Raw genomic sequence first — 17,150 nt, 5'->3', positions numbered from 1 at the left:
GATAAGGTAAAAATCATATTTATTAGTGAGACGATGCAATATAGTGTGACAGAGTGCTCTGCATAACCCGGGTGTTTGCACACCCCCAAAAAGAAATGTCCCCCTTTCAAGACCTTCTTCCACATGGTTTGTCACCATATAGCATGTCCATCCTTGAATTTCCTCTTGCAACCTCCAATCTTGCTTAGTAAGTACATACATAATGATTACATGATTGATTAATCACCTATTGTTCTATCGTTACATGTTGTTTGTACTGACAGTGGTTATACTGTGATATACCTGTGACCAGTGTTGGGGAAAGTTACTTTTAAATGTAATATATTACAATACTGAGTTACTCCCCGCAAAAAGTAACTAATTGCATTACTTAGTTACTTTTTATGGAAAGTAATGCGTTATATTACTTTTGAGTTACTTTTGCGTTACTTATTTCTTACCTGGCTAAAGCTTTATCTTGTTCAGGCCTTAGACGTGTTTTTTTGACTAAGGAATTCAGCATTCAACAGCCTTTATAACCCTAACCTTCATTTTCTTTTAAAAACACATACAGTATATAGAATAATAATATAGAATTATATAATATTCTCAGAACTTTCAGAGCTATGCATGCCATTTAAAAAAAATGTCTTAACATTAATTATTGAAAGTTGAAAATTAATGTGTTTAAGTTTTTATTTTTGTTTTGGTAGGCTATGGCCTACATAAAGTAAATTCACTGTCCAATGAGATAATAAAGAGTGCAATATAGGCTAGATAATTGCCATTGTGAAATAAGTTATATTAGGGCAAAAGACAGATCTTAAACATTTAAAATGTTTAATAACTTGTTAGAGAACAATGAAATTGTACTAGAGAACAAACAACATCCCCAATTAAACATAAATCTTTCAGCTATAATTTGAAAAATTGCTTGACATAGCCTAAACAAATGTATAAGCTGATTCCAATAGACCAAAACTCTTGAGTTTTCTACTAAGTGTGCTCAAACAAAAATTAGTTTTATGCAAAAAAAAATAAAAAATCCAGATCATTTCTGCAATTCAATGAAAAAAAAAAACCACAACACCATACATTTGTGTGCATGTGCTAGAATATTCTTAATAAGTTCACTGTTTCATCTAGGTTTTATTTTCAAAGTAACGATTATAGCGCAGCAGGAGAAGTCTCTCAAAACGCTGGTCTGTGAGACGGTTTCTTTTTGGGGTGAGAATGAGACTTCCAATGCTAAACAGCCTCTCAACTGGCGCACTGGAAGGTGTTGCTGTGTTAGCTTTTAAGAAGATCTTCAAAATTCTGGGGAAATCATGTAAATTTCCCATATCAGCTGATTTCAGGTATTCACATATCTCCATGTCCACAGTAGTTGCTTGTTTGTCATGTTGATTCTCCTCTTCAGGAAATGCAAAGAAGTCATGTTCATCGTCTCTGCTTTCAGGAGACTGCAGTGGCTCTTTCTGTGGTAGCTCAATGATGAGAGCATGACACTGTGCTGCCAGAGCCATCTTGATGCTGTCTTTTCTGGTTTCATCCCTCAGCCAGCGCAACTTGAATTTTGGCAGGGTTACCGCAGCAAGCAACGCTTCATCACTGTCAAGGATGGTGCTAAACCGTGTCTTGATAGCCTGCAAGAGAATTTTTGAATTTTAGGTTACACAGCTTATAAACTAATAGACATGCATTCATACTAGATTAATTGAAATTATGTCAGGAAAAACGTAAGTAGATTAAAACTTAATAACAAATACATAAACATATTGACTTGAATGCACTGACACTATTGTATGAGAATTAAACTGAGCTGGATGATGACATCACTGTTTTCTCCAGAGCTGCCTTATATGCCAGATCTCATTTTAAAATTGATTAACTACAGTTACTGAACCAAATTAAATAAACACTGAACTGATTTCAACCCTATAACTGTTTACTATTTTCTTCACACCAGAACTGAATTACATTTGTATTTGTAGTTCCTTTTAAAATCTATATTGTATAAAGCGCTATAACTACAATAATGATAATAATAATAATAATAATTATTATTATTATTATTTAACAGACTTACCTGAACTATGAGGTCTGGGAGGTCGGCCATCATATTGGAGAGGCCCTCTTTCAGTGCCAAGATTTTGGCCATCAGGATTTCAAGGGTAGGTTGAAGGGTGCCGTAGAAACAGTCATCTTCACCTTGAAGTATATCCAATGCCATACAGACAGGTTTCAGAACCTTGCAGTATTCTTTTAGGAACTGATATTCTCTCTCTGTAATGCATCTGATGTCCAGGCGAGTGCAAAGTTGATTGAGGTCTACTAATGGGATGTCTGTGACTCTGCTAAGCGCATCATGAAACGAGTTCCACCTTGTAGTTGCAGGGACCAGCAACTTTCTTTTGCTGAATTCCACCAGAATCTCTGATGCCACAGTTGATCGACTAACTTTTGACCACAAAGCTGAACACTTTCCAGTTGCACTCCTGTACAAGGCTTTGCAGTCTGCCTTCGCCGTCAAAAATTTAACGACGTCATTCGTGCATATAAGGTTAAGGGTGTGGGATGCACAACGGTGATGTGGAGGGAGAATATACCTTTCGCTGGTCTCACTGTCATCCCGTAAGACGTCGTGCAAGTCCGTAAAGATGACCTCGTCTTCATTATTTTCTGCTTCATCATCATTATCATCAGCTTGAAACATTCTGAATGCTTTAACAAAGTTCGCGCCATTGTCCGTGACAGTGTCAGTTATCTTACCACAAAGAGCAAATGAGCTGTGAATTTGCTCTATCTCCGCTGTGATGGCATCATATGTGTGTCTCCCACGAAATCGTCTGCAGGCGATTGCAGCTTTTCGGCGATGCAAACTAGCAGGGTCGATCCAGTGTACAGTAATGCCCAGAAAACTTTTATTCTGAGCAGTCCATAGATCTGCGGTGGTGGAAACATATTCTAGGTCGGCAAAAGTTTTCTTTAGTTCGGTCTCCATTTCCATATATGCATTGTCCAAAAAGTTTGTAAAGGTTTTGCGATCAGGCATCACGCCCCTCGTCATTTTGCCTGTCACTGAGATCTTGTTGATGATATTACGAAATGTAGGTGCCTCCACAGTGGACATTGGCTGCATCTCCTGAACAATAAAAGCAGCAACCAATTTGTTGAGTTCAGTCGAACTTATTGTTTTACCTGGTGCTGAACTGAAATCAAGCTTCTGTTGTTTAGCTTGAGGCGGGGTGCAGGTATCATTCGGCTCTCTATCGTGCAACTCTGTTGTGCTGTGCTTTGCATGCAGATGTTTTTTTAAATTTGAAGTGGTGTTTTTTGCAGTTGACAAGAATTTTTCACCGACACATAATCTACACTTAACGACAACCCCCTTCTCCTTTTCTTCGACGAGTTCAAAATAATGAGAATATACTTCCACCGCAGAAATGTACAACTGTGGCCTGTCATCTCCCTAACTGTGTTCCCGCTCATGCACTGAGTGCGTGATTCTACGTGACTACGTTCGTTTTAATTAAATATTTTTTTAAGCAAATTAATTAAAATAAAAAAGTAACTCGCGCTACTTTTTTTTAAAAAGTAACTCAAATATTAATGTGTAAATTTATAAAGTAATGCGTTATATTACTCGTTACTTAAGAAAAGTAATATTATTACGTAACGCACGTTACTTGTAACGCGTTACCCCCAACACTGCCTGTTATGGCTTGACTCACCTGTGGTCTGTTACACTGTGCAGACATGTCTCCTGCTGATTGCTGCCACCTGCTGGTTACCTGTAAAGGACCTGGCCACGTGAACCATTCTATGAGATTCTAACAATAATATCTTGTGATGTCTTGGTCCACAGTCCACTGATCCAGAGGGAAATACACTCTACACAGGTTGAGTATTAACCTCCGTCCATGTTTGATAACCACTTTATACAGGTCAGGGAGCCTATCTCAGGAAGCATAGGGCACAGTTTTATATATTTATATAATATATATTATGTATAATGCCTTTTAAATATATTCATATTTGCTTAATGGTAAATAGACATTTATATAAAAGTAGAGTACAAAAACAGCAACGTCAACTGCAAAAAAGTTCAAATTTATTAGCTTGGCAAATTTTAACTGAGAAAAACACAGAAATTGTTTTAAAAGTTATCATTTACCTTAATGCAGTCACTGATAATTATTCAAACATGTAGCTGAATTATTTGGGGAGAGCGTGTGGCTCAGCTGGCTTTGGCAGAATAGTCACATATCTGTGGGTCCTCACAAGGCCCTGAAACAGCCCCCCCATTCCCCCAGCTCCATGGGCGCCGGTGCAGGTGGCTGCCCTTCACTGCCAAGCCTGCTCTCATCTTAATATCTGTTTTTACGTAACTGTCAGGCAGAGCAAGATGGGGTAGGCAAAAATTTCCCCACAGGGATCAATAAGAAATCAAAACAAAAAACAAAAGTCACTATTATTATTATTATTGCTTGGTAAAAGAGGTATAATTACTGAAATTTTACAGATTTTACTCACTCCAAAAAATACAACTCACTATGTAAAAAATTCATTGTTTACAAAAAAGAAGATCATTTGTAATTGATGGAATTAGTTATTATAAATAATTTTCTAAACAAACTAAACCTTCTATTAGTATTTAAAGGAAACATGGCAGTAGAATAGAATAGAATATATGTACGTATACAGGTGAGAGTAAACGTGGGAGTCACTGCACAGGGTCCTAAAATTCACATAATTTTCTATAAGTGCATTGATTTTTACTTTTATTTCCAGTTGCAAATCACCTAAACACATAATTCCTGCTCTGTGATGGACTGACATCCCATCCAGGGTGTCCCTAGTGCTGGAAGACACACCTTGGCTTGATCTGTGCACTGATCTCCTGGAATCACTGCCTGCTTCTGTCTTTATAATCCCAGATGGCGCAGTTATAGGGCTCAATGGGGTAAAATGAAGGTCCATTCTGTAGTCGGCAGCAAACTGTTCATAGCCAGTAACCATGTTTTGTAGTATTAGTCATTTAGATAATTGTTTTTGGGATACTTTTAACAGCCTGTTAATCTTGTCAGCACAGTTTGATTGTACCGTCATATAGATAAAACCCAGGATAGAGGGGCTCAGTGAACGTGGTCTGGACTCTGTGCAGGAGGGTCACTATGTCAGAGACACTGTAGAAGGACAGAGTTCCTGCCCTGTGATCCAGGTACACTCCTATCCTGGGGGAGGGGGGGGCAGATACAACAGTTTCTACTTTATTGTGACAGAATGAGCCTGAGCAGTACAAACACCAGGACTTGTCATTGTATCCAAGCCCGCTGTTGTTACCTCCTCCTTTCCTGTTGATCCCTTTATATGTGACGGCTATACCAACCCATCTGCCGCTCCACTTAACCTCCCAGTAGCAGCGCCCAGTCAGACCCTCTGTACATAGCACTTGGGTCCATGAGTCAAACCTCTCTTGGTGATCAGGATATGACTGTATCTCTCTCTTCCATGTCACCACTCTGTTCCCCTCAGACAGATGGAGTTCTTCGTTTGCTGTGTTGGGGTCCAGAGCGAGTTGACAGGAATCTGATGGAGGAGAAGATCAGAAGGTGATGGTTTGGTCTTATACACTCCTTATATTAAACAATATTGTGTGCTTTTTGGTATGTTGTAATGCTTTGAAACATAAAGCTAATTTATGTAGCATGCTAATATTCTGTAAAGATTTTTCATCGTATGTAATAGCATTTCTTACGTTTTTGAAAAATACATTTTAGAGGAAGTAATTTATAATATCACTGAAAAAAGCCTTTAGTAAATGATAATATTCTCAACCTCACAGAACAACCTCATAAGCACAATAATATTAAACATCAGCAGTTGTGTTGCAAACAGATTCAAAGGCTCCTGACATAAACAGCTCATGTAAATGTGAAAGGAGGCAGCGGGAGAGAGAAAGAGAAGCTCATCTAGCAGAATAAACGAAAGACAATAAAACACACTCCACCTCATACAGGGAGAGAGAAGCGTGTGTGTGAACAGACTCACATTGTAAGAATTCTGCTCTGGTCCTGGGCACTAATACCGATAGGATGGTGTCTTTGGTAACTAGAAGGAGACAGAGAGAAACAGGGATGTGAGTAAAAGGAATTTACTTGTGGGAGATGGACTTCACTCACTGTGGAGATAACAGCAGTAGGGTATTATTACTGTGGGGACAACTTTACTATGTGGGATGACAACAGGCAGTTTAACAAACCGCTAATAATTCTACATTAAACTTATTACATATTTTTGCAGTGTGTAATTTTGAGGAAACATGATTCAAGTTGTTTGGTTTTTGCAGCCTGTAGAAGGTGGAGCATTTTTAAAGCTTTTCATAAAGATTTAATCTAATGAAATCTTAATAATTCTGACTGTACTGCATACTCTCTGTGCGTGGTTTATATCAACATGAACAGACAGGAAAACATATTTTTATTAACCTGTATGATGGATCTCTGCCGTTTTCTTTTCGCAAACATTCTCCAGTTGATCCTTCAGTTCAGAAACCACCTTCCTCACATTCTCAAAAGAGCAGCGTGGACTGACGGAGATTCTGGGTCCAAATCCAACTTCAGGGGTAACAGTAAGACCCTGGCACCTCTACAGACACACAGTCTGATTAAACAGCTTCATCGAAACAAATATGTATTGTAATCAGATTAAAAAGGGTTAATGATTTCAGACAAATGATAAACAATTTCAAATACCGACGAGAACATGCATCCATTTGAATACTCTGGTTTTCTTATTGTCAGAGTAGCTGTTCTGTTACCTGGAGGAAATGGATGTGATCCTCTGTGTGTGAAAGCTGCTCCAGCTCAGAGTGTCTCCTCTTCAGTTCATCGATCTCCTGCTTCAGTCTCTTCATGTGTCCTTCAGTCAGACTCACTGCAGCCTTCTCCTGATCTCTGATCAGCTTTGTCACCTCAGAGCGTCTTCTCTCAATGGAGCGGATCATCTCAGTGAAGATCCTCTCACTGTCCTCCACTGCTGACTGTGCTGAGCTCTGTTGGTGACACAGGGAGCAGAGGACAGTAAATTACAATTGGCCCCTTTTGAGACTCCAGAGAGCCTCATTGTACAATAGTGATGTGAGCCGACAGGAGGTATAAAAACAGCACAGGGCTGGGGTTTGGAGCGTCACGATGCTGGATGCCTCAGGTACTGAAACCCAGCCAGCACTGATTGGAAATGATCCCTCATTAAGCTCATACACTGTCAGCTGCAGGGATTTGGCAGAGACTGGTGGCTGTATGGGGCAGGTTGGTTGTCACCATTGGGTCTCAGTTTAATAGGTGAATTTTTGGTGTTTCTTCACATTATACTGGTGTATGAAAAGCTGCTTCTGGGTAACAGGAATACCATTTTATGACTGTTAGAGAAAGACCTTTGGTTCGTTCAGCTCTCCTGTTCAGTGCCTTTGTCCCAAACCTACGCTAGAACCCTGACTCATTATAACCCATAGTGACCTTAATTTACCGTAAAGAACTCAAGTCACTTATCTGTGGAAGAACCTCAATTCACACCTGAAATAGTTCTTACAAGCCAGCTGTTGTCTTCTCTTCAGTTTCATACTCACTGTGATTGAGGCCACAGCCTCTCTCAGCTCCTGCAGCTCCTTCTCTCTCATCTGAATTCTCTGCTGAAATTCCTTGTGCGCTTCGCCCATTTGTTTCTACATGTAGCAAAACACATGAGAAAATGAATTTACTAACAGGGATTATATTTTAACCATCCTGTGCAGGGTGGACCCCAGCCTTGTGCCCTGTGCTGCCTGGGAAAGGCTCCTGACTCTCACTGTGACACTGACCGGGTGGTTAGGAGATGGATGGATGGATGGATGGATGGATGGATGATATTCTTAAATGATTTACTCTTGCTGTATATATTCAGGCGCAGCTATATGATTCACTGTTTAAATGAGTTTTCAGTAGGAATTCAATCTGAACATTTTAAACTTCATAACAACATTTTGACACTGTTTTGGCCCATTGAGAACACATGTTATGACAAAAGTCAAGGGGGTGAAAATTTCCCCTTAATCAGTTATAGCACATTTTCAGTACCACGTTATTTTTGGGGACATTTTCTTTTCACTTTACCACAGCAAACTTTAATTTCTGTGTCTTCGAATCACATATAGTCACAAATACATAGACAGAAAAATGTATGCAAGAACGTTGCTTGTCTGACCTGTAACTCCTCCCTTCCTGTAGCAGCAGAGACTGTATCATGGCCTCTGTGTTCATCCATCGTACAGAGATAACAGATACACTGCTGGTCAGTGCGGCAGTAGACCTCCAGGGGTTTGTCATGGTGAGAGCAGACCTTGTCCTGCAAACAGCTGATGGCATCAATGAGCTTGTGTTGTTTTGTGTGGTGGAGTTTATTGTGAAGTTGCAGGTCAATGTCACAGTAGGAGGCCAGACACACCAGGCAGGACTTGACAGCTTTGTGTTTTCTCCCAGTACAGACGTCACACTCCACATCTCCCAGTCCAGCATAATGGTCAGCAGGAGTAGCTGCTTGTAGTCCAGTCTTCTTCAGTTTCTCCATCACCTCAGCCAGTATGGTGTTTCTGCCCAGAACAGGTCTGGGTATGAAGGTCTCTCTGCACTGGGGGCAGCTGTAAACTCCAGCATGATCCTTGTGATCCCAGCAGCTCTTAATGCAGCTCATACAGTAACTGTGTCCACAGGGAATAGTCACTGGATCCTTCAGTAGATCCAGACAGATTGGACAGCTGAACTGGTTCGGATCCAGTGCTGAACTGGCTTTTGCCATTTTATCACGAACACTGATAGGTTTCGGTTTCGTTTTCTTTCACAGTCCTCTGTGTGTGAGAGTGGGAGGAGCTTCCTGCTTCTCAGGCTGCAGTAGGTGTGGTTTTGGACTGAGGCAAGACTGAGAAGAGCAGACTGGGCAAACACTGGAATTGGACTTTATGAATAAAACAGTACAGTTATCCAAGTTATTTACCTAAAACCTCAGTGTCTATTTAGTTTTTATGTAGAACTAACTGTCCTAGCATTAAGTGTTATAGCTGATTTAAAAGCCTTAGTATAAACACCTCCTTGACAGCCTGGTGGGAATTTTAAAAAATAACTTGGTCTCCACTTTTCCCCAGTAAACTAACACCCATTTGGAACAATCCAGATATTTGCCAGAAAAAGAAAGTATTGAACTTCCCCTTATGGCACGATAAAGGGATTAGAAATCTAGAACGTGTTATTCAAAACAGGAAATTTATCCCATTTGATGAACTTGTCTCAAAATATGGAATTAGCAACAATAAATTTCTCGAGTATCAGCAAGTGAAGTCCATTATTCAGCCAAGGTTCAATCCTAATCAGCTTAATTTAGAAATACCTCCATGGGTACTCGAATTTTTAAATCTCTCTTGCCCCAAATTATTATCAAAAATGTATGTTATTGTCAAAAATCGATGGTTCAATTTCTCTCCCAACCTCAAAATGAGATCTATCCATCGATCCAGAGCAAAAGTTTTGGAAACAAATATGTTTAAACACCTTCAAAATGACTAAAGCCCCATATTACAACTTATACAATACAAAACTCTCCATAGAATACACTACACAGGACAAAGTGTGACGTTCAGTCGTGGTGCGCGGAACGGGGAAGCAGGAGAGGGACGCGTAGGTCTGGGGAATACGGGATTTAATGGGAAAAGGGTGCAGGGACATGGGACAGGCAACGACAGGTAACACTACACAGAGAGACTTTAATGACGGATCTAGGGAGAGAGACTGAACGCGGACTTAAATACACAGGATAAATCAAACTGACAGAAAACAGCTGATCACAATCGAGGCAGCACACGTGGTTAATGAGGGGGCGTGGCACACACGAGGATCGTACGAGCAGGTCATGACACAAAGGATGTTCCAACTGGGCCTTATACAATCAAGCTTATGTACCCATTGCTCAGGCAACTTTGTGGAGAACTACATGCATCCATATGGTCCTGCACACCAGTGTGAAGTTCTGGCAGAGGATATGTGAAGATCTATCAATTTGGTTTAATTGTTATATCCCAACTTCACCCACATTGTGCATTGCAAAGAAAACTATTGTTACATCCCTCTTCTTCTGCTTGAAGTGAAATCCTTACACTATAACTAAAAATTAACATCACCATGTCTTCTGTAGCCTCCTGAAAGAAATTACGGTTTTATAATTCAGTAAATGTGGGATCTCTTGTCTGGCAAAGTGTGCTTTTAGTTTTCTAATCACTGTGCTTGACTTTGTGTCTGGGAGGTAATCAATTTCCCAAAAACACAGAATGTGAGTCTACCATTATCAGACAGACTCTGTCTTTCGTAAACAAGTCAATGCCTACTTTACTTTTATGATGTTGATGTCGGACAAAAGATTTTGTTGTCCGAGTTGCCCCTGTGACGTAATTTCAACATGGCGGCTTAAACACTCAACAGTAATTCTATTTTATAAATCTTTAAAAATGTTTATTTTGTTAAATGTATTAATAGTTGTAAATGTAATTGCACGTGTTCGATTCAGAGAATACCATATCATGACCGTAAACAGTATCCAGGCATGCAGTATGAGTTTTTTTACCAGACTTGTTAGTATCTTTGGTTTGTTTGCCTCTCGAAAAAAGAATATCGCTCTGAATGTACTAAAATATTTTATAAAGCTTTTAATGTGGTTTGAGTAGTTTGTGTTTCTTGTTTGTTTGTCTCTCTGAAAAAATAATCTCACTCCAAATCTGCTAAAATATAAAGCAACAACACACAGCAGCGTGTTCATGGAGGCAGCCATGTTTGTTCCAAGATGTGGGTAGCTTGAATGGGAGATTGTCGGACATGATGTCACTCAACTCAGAATTTCAGAGTTCCGAGAGAAAAACGAACGCACCATCACCCCTGTGATGGGAAATAAGATGGCACATCAATTCTCGTGGCAAATGGCTTTCAGCATATTTTATTCTGCCAGTCATCACACATAAGAGTTAACAGTTCTCTATTAAATGCACCAAATCAAGCTGTGTTCCAGACATGACTTATAACTCCATTAACATCCGATCATAAAGCCAATTAACACCGTGAAAGCATTCACTTAACACTGCACAATATGATGCATGCAACTTTTCAAATGGCATTAATACTGTTTGCATTTCAATATACCCATTTAAATAAGAATATGTTGTCTACCGGACTCATATTCAAATACTTTGGCATGAAGGTGTCCAACCCATTATTCATTACATATGCCGAAACATCACTGAGCATGCATCACAATTATATTTCTTGCCGTGATACCGGCGCGAATCCCTGTGAATTTCCTGTAGCCGGAGCTAATCTCCTTGTTCGAGCCATTGCCCGTCTTCCAATCCCACCACTTTTGGAGCGCCATCTACAGGCCTGGAGATGAACTAACCAAGACTATTTCAGTACCTTCTGTAAGGTTTCAGATCGCAGGTAATAATGAAAATAACTGTACGAGACCAACTTCCCTTTTAAACAAACGTTTTCTCCAGCTGAGATTTTAGTGAATGAACAGAATAGAATAAATTCCATATCATGCATTGTGTGAGTCTTTCTGAGTGGAAGTGTTGTATTGTGATATTTGATTGTGTGTATGGTAGAACAACCCTCTACAACACCAAACTTGGGAGTCCTAAAATTCACATAATTTTCTAGATATGCATTGAGTTTTACTTTTATTTCCAGTTGCAAATTACCTAAACACATAATTCCTGCTCTGTGATGGACTGACATCCCATCCAGGGTGTCTCTAGTGCTGGAGGACACACCTTGGCTTGATCTGTGCATTGATTCTGGAATCACTGCCTGCTTCTGTCTTTATAATCCCAGATGGTGCAATTTTAGGGCTCACTGGGGTAAAATGAAGGTTCATTCTGTATTTCACAGACTTGGCAGCAAACTGTTCATAGCCAGTAACCATGTTTTGTAGTATTAGTCATTCAGCTAATTGTTTTTGAGATACTTTTAAGAGCCTGTTAACCTAGTCAGCACAGTTTGACTGTACTGTCATAGAGATAAAACCCAGGATAGAGGGGCTCAGTGAACGTGGTCTGGACCCTATGCAGGAGGGTCACTGTATCAGAGATGCTGTAGAAGGACAGAGTTCCTGCCCTGTGATCCAGGTACACTCCTATCCTGGGGGAGGGGGGGGCAGGTACTGCAGTTTCTACTTTATTGTGTCGGAATGAGTAACTGGAGCCTGAGCAGTACAAACACCAGGACTTGTCATTGTATCCAAGCCCGCTGTTGTTACCTCCTCCTTTCCTGCTGATTCCTTTATATGTGACGGCTATACCAACCCATCCCCTGCTCCACTCAACCTCCCAGTAGCAGCACCCAGTCAGACCCTCTGTACACAGCACTTGGCGGCATGTGACAAACCGCTCCCAGTGATCAGGATATGACTCTGTCTCTCTCTTCCATGTCACCACTCTGTTCCCCTCAGATAGATGGAGGTGTCTGTTTGCTGTGTTGGGGTCCAGAGTGAGCTGACAGGAACCTGATGGAGGAGAAGATCAGAAGGTGACGGTTTGTTCTCATTCACTTCTTATATTAAACAATTTTTAAATGATAATATTCTCAGTACGGACACCTCACAGAACAACCTTATAAGCACAATAATATTAAACATCAGCAGCCACATTGCAAACAGATTCAAAGGCTCCTGACATAAACAGCTCAGGTAAATGTGAAAGGAGGCATCGGGAGAGAGAAAGAGAAGCTCCACTAGCAGAAGAAAACGAAAGACAATAAAACACACTCCACCTCATACAGGGAGAGAGAAGCGTGTGTGTGAACAGACTCACATTGTAAGAATTCTGCTCTGGTCCTGGACACTAATACCGGTAGGATGGTGTCTTTGGTAACTAGAAGGAGACAGAGAGAAACAGGGATGTGAGTAAAAGGAATTTACTTGTGGGAGATGGACTTCACTCACTGTGGAGACAACAGCAGTATTATTACAGTGGGGACAACTTTACTATGTGGGATGACAACAGGCAGTTTAACAAACCGCTAATCATTCTACATTAAACATATTGCATATTGTTCATGTATTTAATTTTGAAGAATCATGATTCAGGTTTTGCAGCCTGTAGAAGGTGGAGCATCTTTAAAGGTTTTCATAAAGATTTAATCTAATGCTGACAGTAGGCCTGCTGCATACTCTCTCTGCATGGTCTGTATTAACATGAACAAATTGGAAAATGTATTTATTTATTAACCTGCATGATGAATCTCTTTTGTTTTCTTTTCACAAACATTCTCCAGTTGATCTTTCAGTGCAGAAACCACCTTCCTCCCGTTCTCAAAATCAAAACATGGACTGACAGAGATTCTGGGTCCAAATGTAGCTTCAGGGGTAACAGTAAGACCCTGGCAACTCTACAGAGAGACAGTCTGATTAAATAACTTCATCAAAACAAACATGTATTGTAATTAATTTAAAAAGGATTATTAATTTCAGATAAACGAGAAACAATTTGAAATACCAAAGAAAACATCCATCCATTTGAATACTCTGTTCCTTATACTGTCAAATTAGCTGTTCTGTTACCTGAAGGAAATGGATGTGATCCTCTGTGTGTGAAAGCTGCTCCAGCTCAGAGTGTCTCCTCTTCAGTTCATCGATCTCCTGCTTCAGTCTCTCCATGTATCCTTCAACCGGACTCACTGCAGCTTTCACCTGATCTCTGATCAGCTGTGTCACCTCAGAGCGTCTTCTCTGGATGGAGCGGATCATCTCAGTGAAGATCCTCTCACTATCCTGTACTGCTGACTGTGCTGAGCTCTGTTGGTGACACAGGGAGCAGAGGACAGTAAATTACAATTGGCCCCTTTTGAGACTCCAGAGAGCCTCATTGTACAATAGTGATGTGAGCTGACAGGAGGTATAAAAACAGCACAGGGCTGGGGTTTGGAGCGTCACCATGCTGGATGCCTCAGGTACTGAAACCCAGCCAGTACTGATTGGAAATGATCCCTCATTAAGCTCATACACTGTCAGCTGCAGGGGTTTGGCAGAGACTGGTGGCTGTATGGGGCAGGTTGGTTGTCACCATTGGGTCTCAATTTAATAGGTGACTTTTTGGTGTTTCTTCACATTATACTGGTGCATGAAAAGTTGCTTCTGGGTAACAGGAATACCATTTTATGGCTGTTAGAGAAAGACCTTTGTTCATTCAGCTCTCCTGTTCAGTGCCTTTGTCCCAAACCTACGCTAGAACCCTGACTCATTATAACCCATAGTGACCTTAATTTACCGTAAAGGACTCAAGTCACCCATCTGTGAATGAACCTCAATTCACACCTGAAATAGTTCTTACAAACGAGCTGTTATCTTCTCCTCAGGTTCATACTCACTGTGATTGAGGTCACAGCCTCTCTCAGCTCCTGCAGCTCCTTCTCTCTCATCTGAATTCTCTGCTGAAATTCCCTCTGTGTTTCACCCATTTGTTTCTACCAACAGGAAAGAAGATGACAAAAGAAGTTTGTTTCATTAGCTGAGATCATATTCATTAATCATCCTGTCCAGGATGGACCCCAGCCTTGGGCCCTATGCTGCCTGGGAAAGGATCCAGGCGCTCTCTGTGACCCTGACCTGGATAAGCGGTTAGGCGATGGATGGATGGATGGATGGATGGATATTCTTAAATGATTGATTGACTGTATGTAGGATAAACTGGTCATAGATCCTTTGACTCACCACCATTGTACCGAGCTGTTATTTTTGCACTTGAGGCCTTCCTGTTACCTAACCCTTATCTAATTTTGGTCTGGTTGCTCTGATGGCTGCCATACTCAGGGAGTAGCTGTTGCTGTGGTAGATCGGCTCCTCCCGATTGTGTCTGATGTCACTCCTGATGGCAGCGTATTATGAGACTCAGGTAAGGCACTCCTTGAGTATCTTGCCGGCGTCTCAGTGTATGATCCGACCGCGGTGAAAGTGACTGGGGTGAAAGTGGCTCCATGTTCCTTGACTTTGCGAAAGGTCAGGGGCTGTGGGTCGCTGGATTCTGGTTCCAACACCCTGAGCTGCATCGTTGGACTTGATATTCCAATACTGGTGGTGTGGCGAAGGAGATAGATCACTTCCTTGTGGGCAGATGTTGGAGGCCCCTGCAGAACTTCAGGGTCTACAGAAGTGCCCAGTTTGTGAATTCTGACCACAGACTTGTTGTTGCTACTCTGAAGATTAAGCTTTCAAACAGGTTATGATATTCATGCAGCACAGTGCCCCTTCCCGTGATATGCATGCAGGACAGTGCCCCTTCCCATGATATGCATGCAGGACAGTGCCCCTTCCCATGATATGCATGCAGGACTTATTATTATTTACTTAATAGGACTTATTAACTTATTATTTTTGTTAATGGTGAAGTGAGAAAAATCCACTTAGTTTCTGATTGCCTAATAATTCTGCACACTAATAATCAAGTGCTTTTTTATTTTATTTTTTTGTGAAAGTCTAACAGGACAGTGCCCACATTTTATCTCTAAATACAATTACTTGGAGAAAAAGAAAACTTCAGAATTTAGTTTTATAAGTCTGCCCAACTTTTGCTAAAAAATATCTCCAGAAAATATACTTGCCTAATAATTCTGCACACAGTGTAGCACATTTTTAGTATCACGTTTTTGGGGACATTTTCTTTTTACTTTACCACAGCAAACTTGATTTCTGTGTCTTCAAATCACATATAGTCACAAATACACAGACAGGAAAATGTATGCAAGAACGTTGCTTGTCTGACCTGTTTCTCTGCCCTTCCTGCAGATGCTGAGACTGTATCATGGCCTCTGTGTTTATCCATCGTACAGAGATAACAGATACACTGCTGGTCGGTGCGGCAGTAGACCTCCAGGGGTTTGTCATGGTGAGAGCAGACCTTGTCCTGCAAACAGCTGATGGCATCAATGAGCTTGTGTTGTTTTGTGTGGTGGAGTTTATTGTGAAGTTGCAGGTCAGTGTCACAGTAGGAGGACAGACACACCAGGCAGGACTTGACAGCTTTGTGTTTTCTTCCACTACAGACGTCACACTCCACATCTCCAGGTCCAGCATAATGGTCAGCAGGAGTAGCTGCTTGTAGTTCAGTCTTCTTCAGTTTCTCCACCACTTCAGCCAGTATGGTGTTTCTACCCAGAACAGGTCTGGGTGTGAAGGTCTCTCTGCACTGGGGGCAGCTGTAAACTCCAGCATGATCCTTGTGATCCCAGCAGCTCTTAATGCAGCTCATACAGTAACTGTGTCCACAGGGAATAGTCACTGGATCCTTCAGTAGATCCAGACAAATTGCACAACTGAACTGGCTTGGATCCAGTGTTGAACTGGCTTCTTCCATTTTACCATGAACACTGATAGGATTCAGTTTCGTTTTCTCTCACAGTCGTCTGTGTGTGAGAGTGGGAGGAGCTTCCTGCTTCTCAGGCTGCAGTAGGTGTGGTTTTGGACTGAGGCCAGACTGAGGAGAGCAGACTGGGCAAACACTGGAGTTGGACTCTAAAACAGTACATTATATAAATTATTTACCTAAAACCTGTGTCTCTAGTTTTTATTTAGAACTGTTATTGATATTTTCCCCCAAACAAGCTACAATCCATCAGTTTGATGTTCTCTATAGAAAGCAGCTAGAAGGCAGAATGGTAGAAGAGAGCAGTTATATTAGGACTGAATCTCTGTGTCCGTTTAGATGCTGTTTCAACTTGTTATGTCCTTCTTGATTCTACAAACTGGACGATTAAAGCAGCTGCTCTTGCTTGCGGGATTATATATTAAACAACTATACACATGATGGATTGTACTCACACACTACTAGCAGCCAAGCACGCCTCCAGCCAGCTTCCCGAACCACCTGTGCACACATCAAATCCGCGCATGATGCACCAGTGTAACTTACCAATCCTATCGTTACATCCCTCTTCTTCTGCTTGAAGTGAAATCCTTACACTGTAACTAAAAACGAACATCACCATGTCTTCTGTAGCCTCCTGAAAGAAATTACAGTTTTATAATTCAGTAAATGTGGGGTCTCTTGTCTGGCTGTGCTTTTAGTTTTTAGTTTTCTAATCACTGTACTTGACTTTGTGTCTGGG

General features: G+C 41.0%; 2 protein-coding genes and 1 long non-coding RNA gene across 3 annotated transcripts; all 3 read right to left on the bottom strand.

Annotated features, from left to right (window-relative positions):
- Positions 1-802: 802 nt before the first annotated feature.
- On the bottom strand, positions 803-3,284 carry LOC140588742 (uncharacterized). Its single transcript, XR_011989921.1, has 2 exons — positions 2,069-3,284; positions 803-1,625 (listed from the first exon to the last, which is right to left on the bottom strand). It is a non-coding gene; the product is annotated as an uncharacterized lncRNA (long non-coding RNA).
- A 792-nt stretch (positions 3,285-4,076) lies between these two features.
- LOC140588736 (tripartite motif-containing protein 16-like) lies at positions 4,077-8,823 on the bottom strand. Its single transcript, XM_072710687.1, has 6 exons — positions 8,224-8,823; positions 7,610-7,705; positions 6,803-7,036; positions 6,471-6,630; positions 6,034-6,093; positions 4,077-5,571 (listed from the first exon to the last, which is right to left on the bottom strand). Exons 1-6 carry the CDS (start codon positions 8,812-8,814, stop codon positions 5,066-5,068), a joined length of 1,647 nt encoding a protein of 548 aa, XP_072566788.1. The 5' UTR covers positions 8,815-8,823; the 3' UTR covers positions 4,077-5,065.
- Positions 8,824-11,009: 2,186 nt separating this feature from the next.
- LOC140588740 (tripartite motif-containing protein 16-like) lies at positions 11,010-16,405 on the bottom strand. Its single transcript, XM_072710697.1, has 6 exons — positions 15,809-16,405; positions 14,418-14,513; positions 13,612-13,845; positions 13,280-13,439; positions 12,863-12,922; positions 11,010-12,555 (listed from the first exon to the last, which is right to left on the bottom strand). The coding sequence occupies exons 1-6, from the start codon at positions 16,397-16,399 to the stop codon at positions 12,041-12,043; spliced, it is 1,656 nt and encodes a 551-aa protein (XP_072566798.1). The 5' UTR covers positions 16,400-16,405; the 3' UTR covers positions 11,010-12,040.
- Positions 16,406-17,150: the final 745 nt, after the last annotated feature.

The sequence above is a fragment of the Paramormyrops kingsleyae genome, chromosome 4 (genome assembly GCF_048594095.1).
Source record: "Paramormyrops kingsleyae isolate MSU_618 chromosome 4, PKINGS_0.4, whole genome shotgun sequence".
Taxonomy (NCBI): Eukaryota; Metazoa; Chordata; class Actinopteri; order Osteoglossiformes; family Mormyridae; genus Paramormyrops; species Paramormyrops kingsleyae.
Note: the sequence above shows the minus strand (reverse complement) of the source record. Positions and strands in the feature narration are given on the sequence as shown.

What these genes read in the sequence shown, in the direction of transcription:
- LOC140588736 (XM_072710687.1), bottom strand. Translation starts at nt 8,814, where the DNA reads ATGGCAAAAGCCAGTTCAGCACTGGATCCGAACCAGTTCAGCTGTCCA. An exon ending in ATCACATCCATTTCCTCCAG is followed by an intron (nt 6,631 to 6,802) that starts GTAACAGAACAG and finishes GTGTGTCTGTAG; the next exon opens with AGGTGCCAGGGTCTTACTGT. An exon ending in GGCAGAGATCCATCATACAG is followed by an intron (nt 6,094 to 6,470) that starts GTTAATAAAAAT and finishes GTCTCCTTCTAG; the next exon opens with TTACCAAAGACACCATCCTA.
- LOC140588740 (XM_072710697.1), bottom strand. Translation starts at nt 16,399, where the DNA reads ATGGAAGAAGCCAGTTCAACACTGGATCCAAGCCAGTTCAGTTGTGCA. An exon ending in AGGCTGTGACCTCAATCACA is followed by an intron (nt 13,846 to 14,417) that starts GTGAGTATGAAC and finishes TGTCACCAACAG; the next exon opens with AGCTCAGCACAGTCAGCAGT. An exon ending in CAGAGCAGAATTCTTACAAT is followed by an intron (nt 12,556 to 12,862) that starts GTGAGTCTGTTC and finishes CTCCTCCATCAG; the next exon opens with GTTCCTGTCAGCTCACTCTG.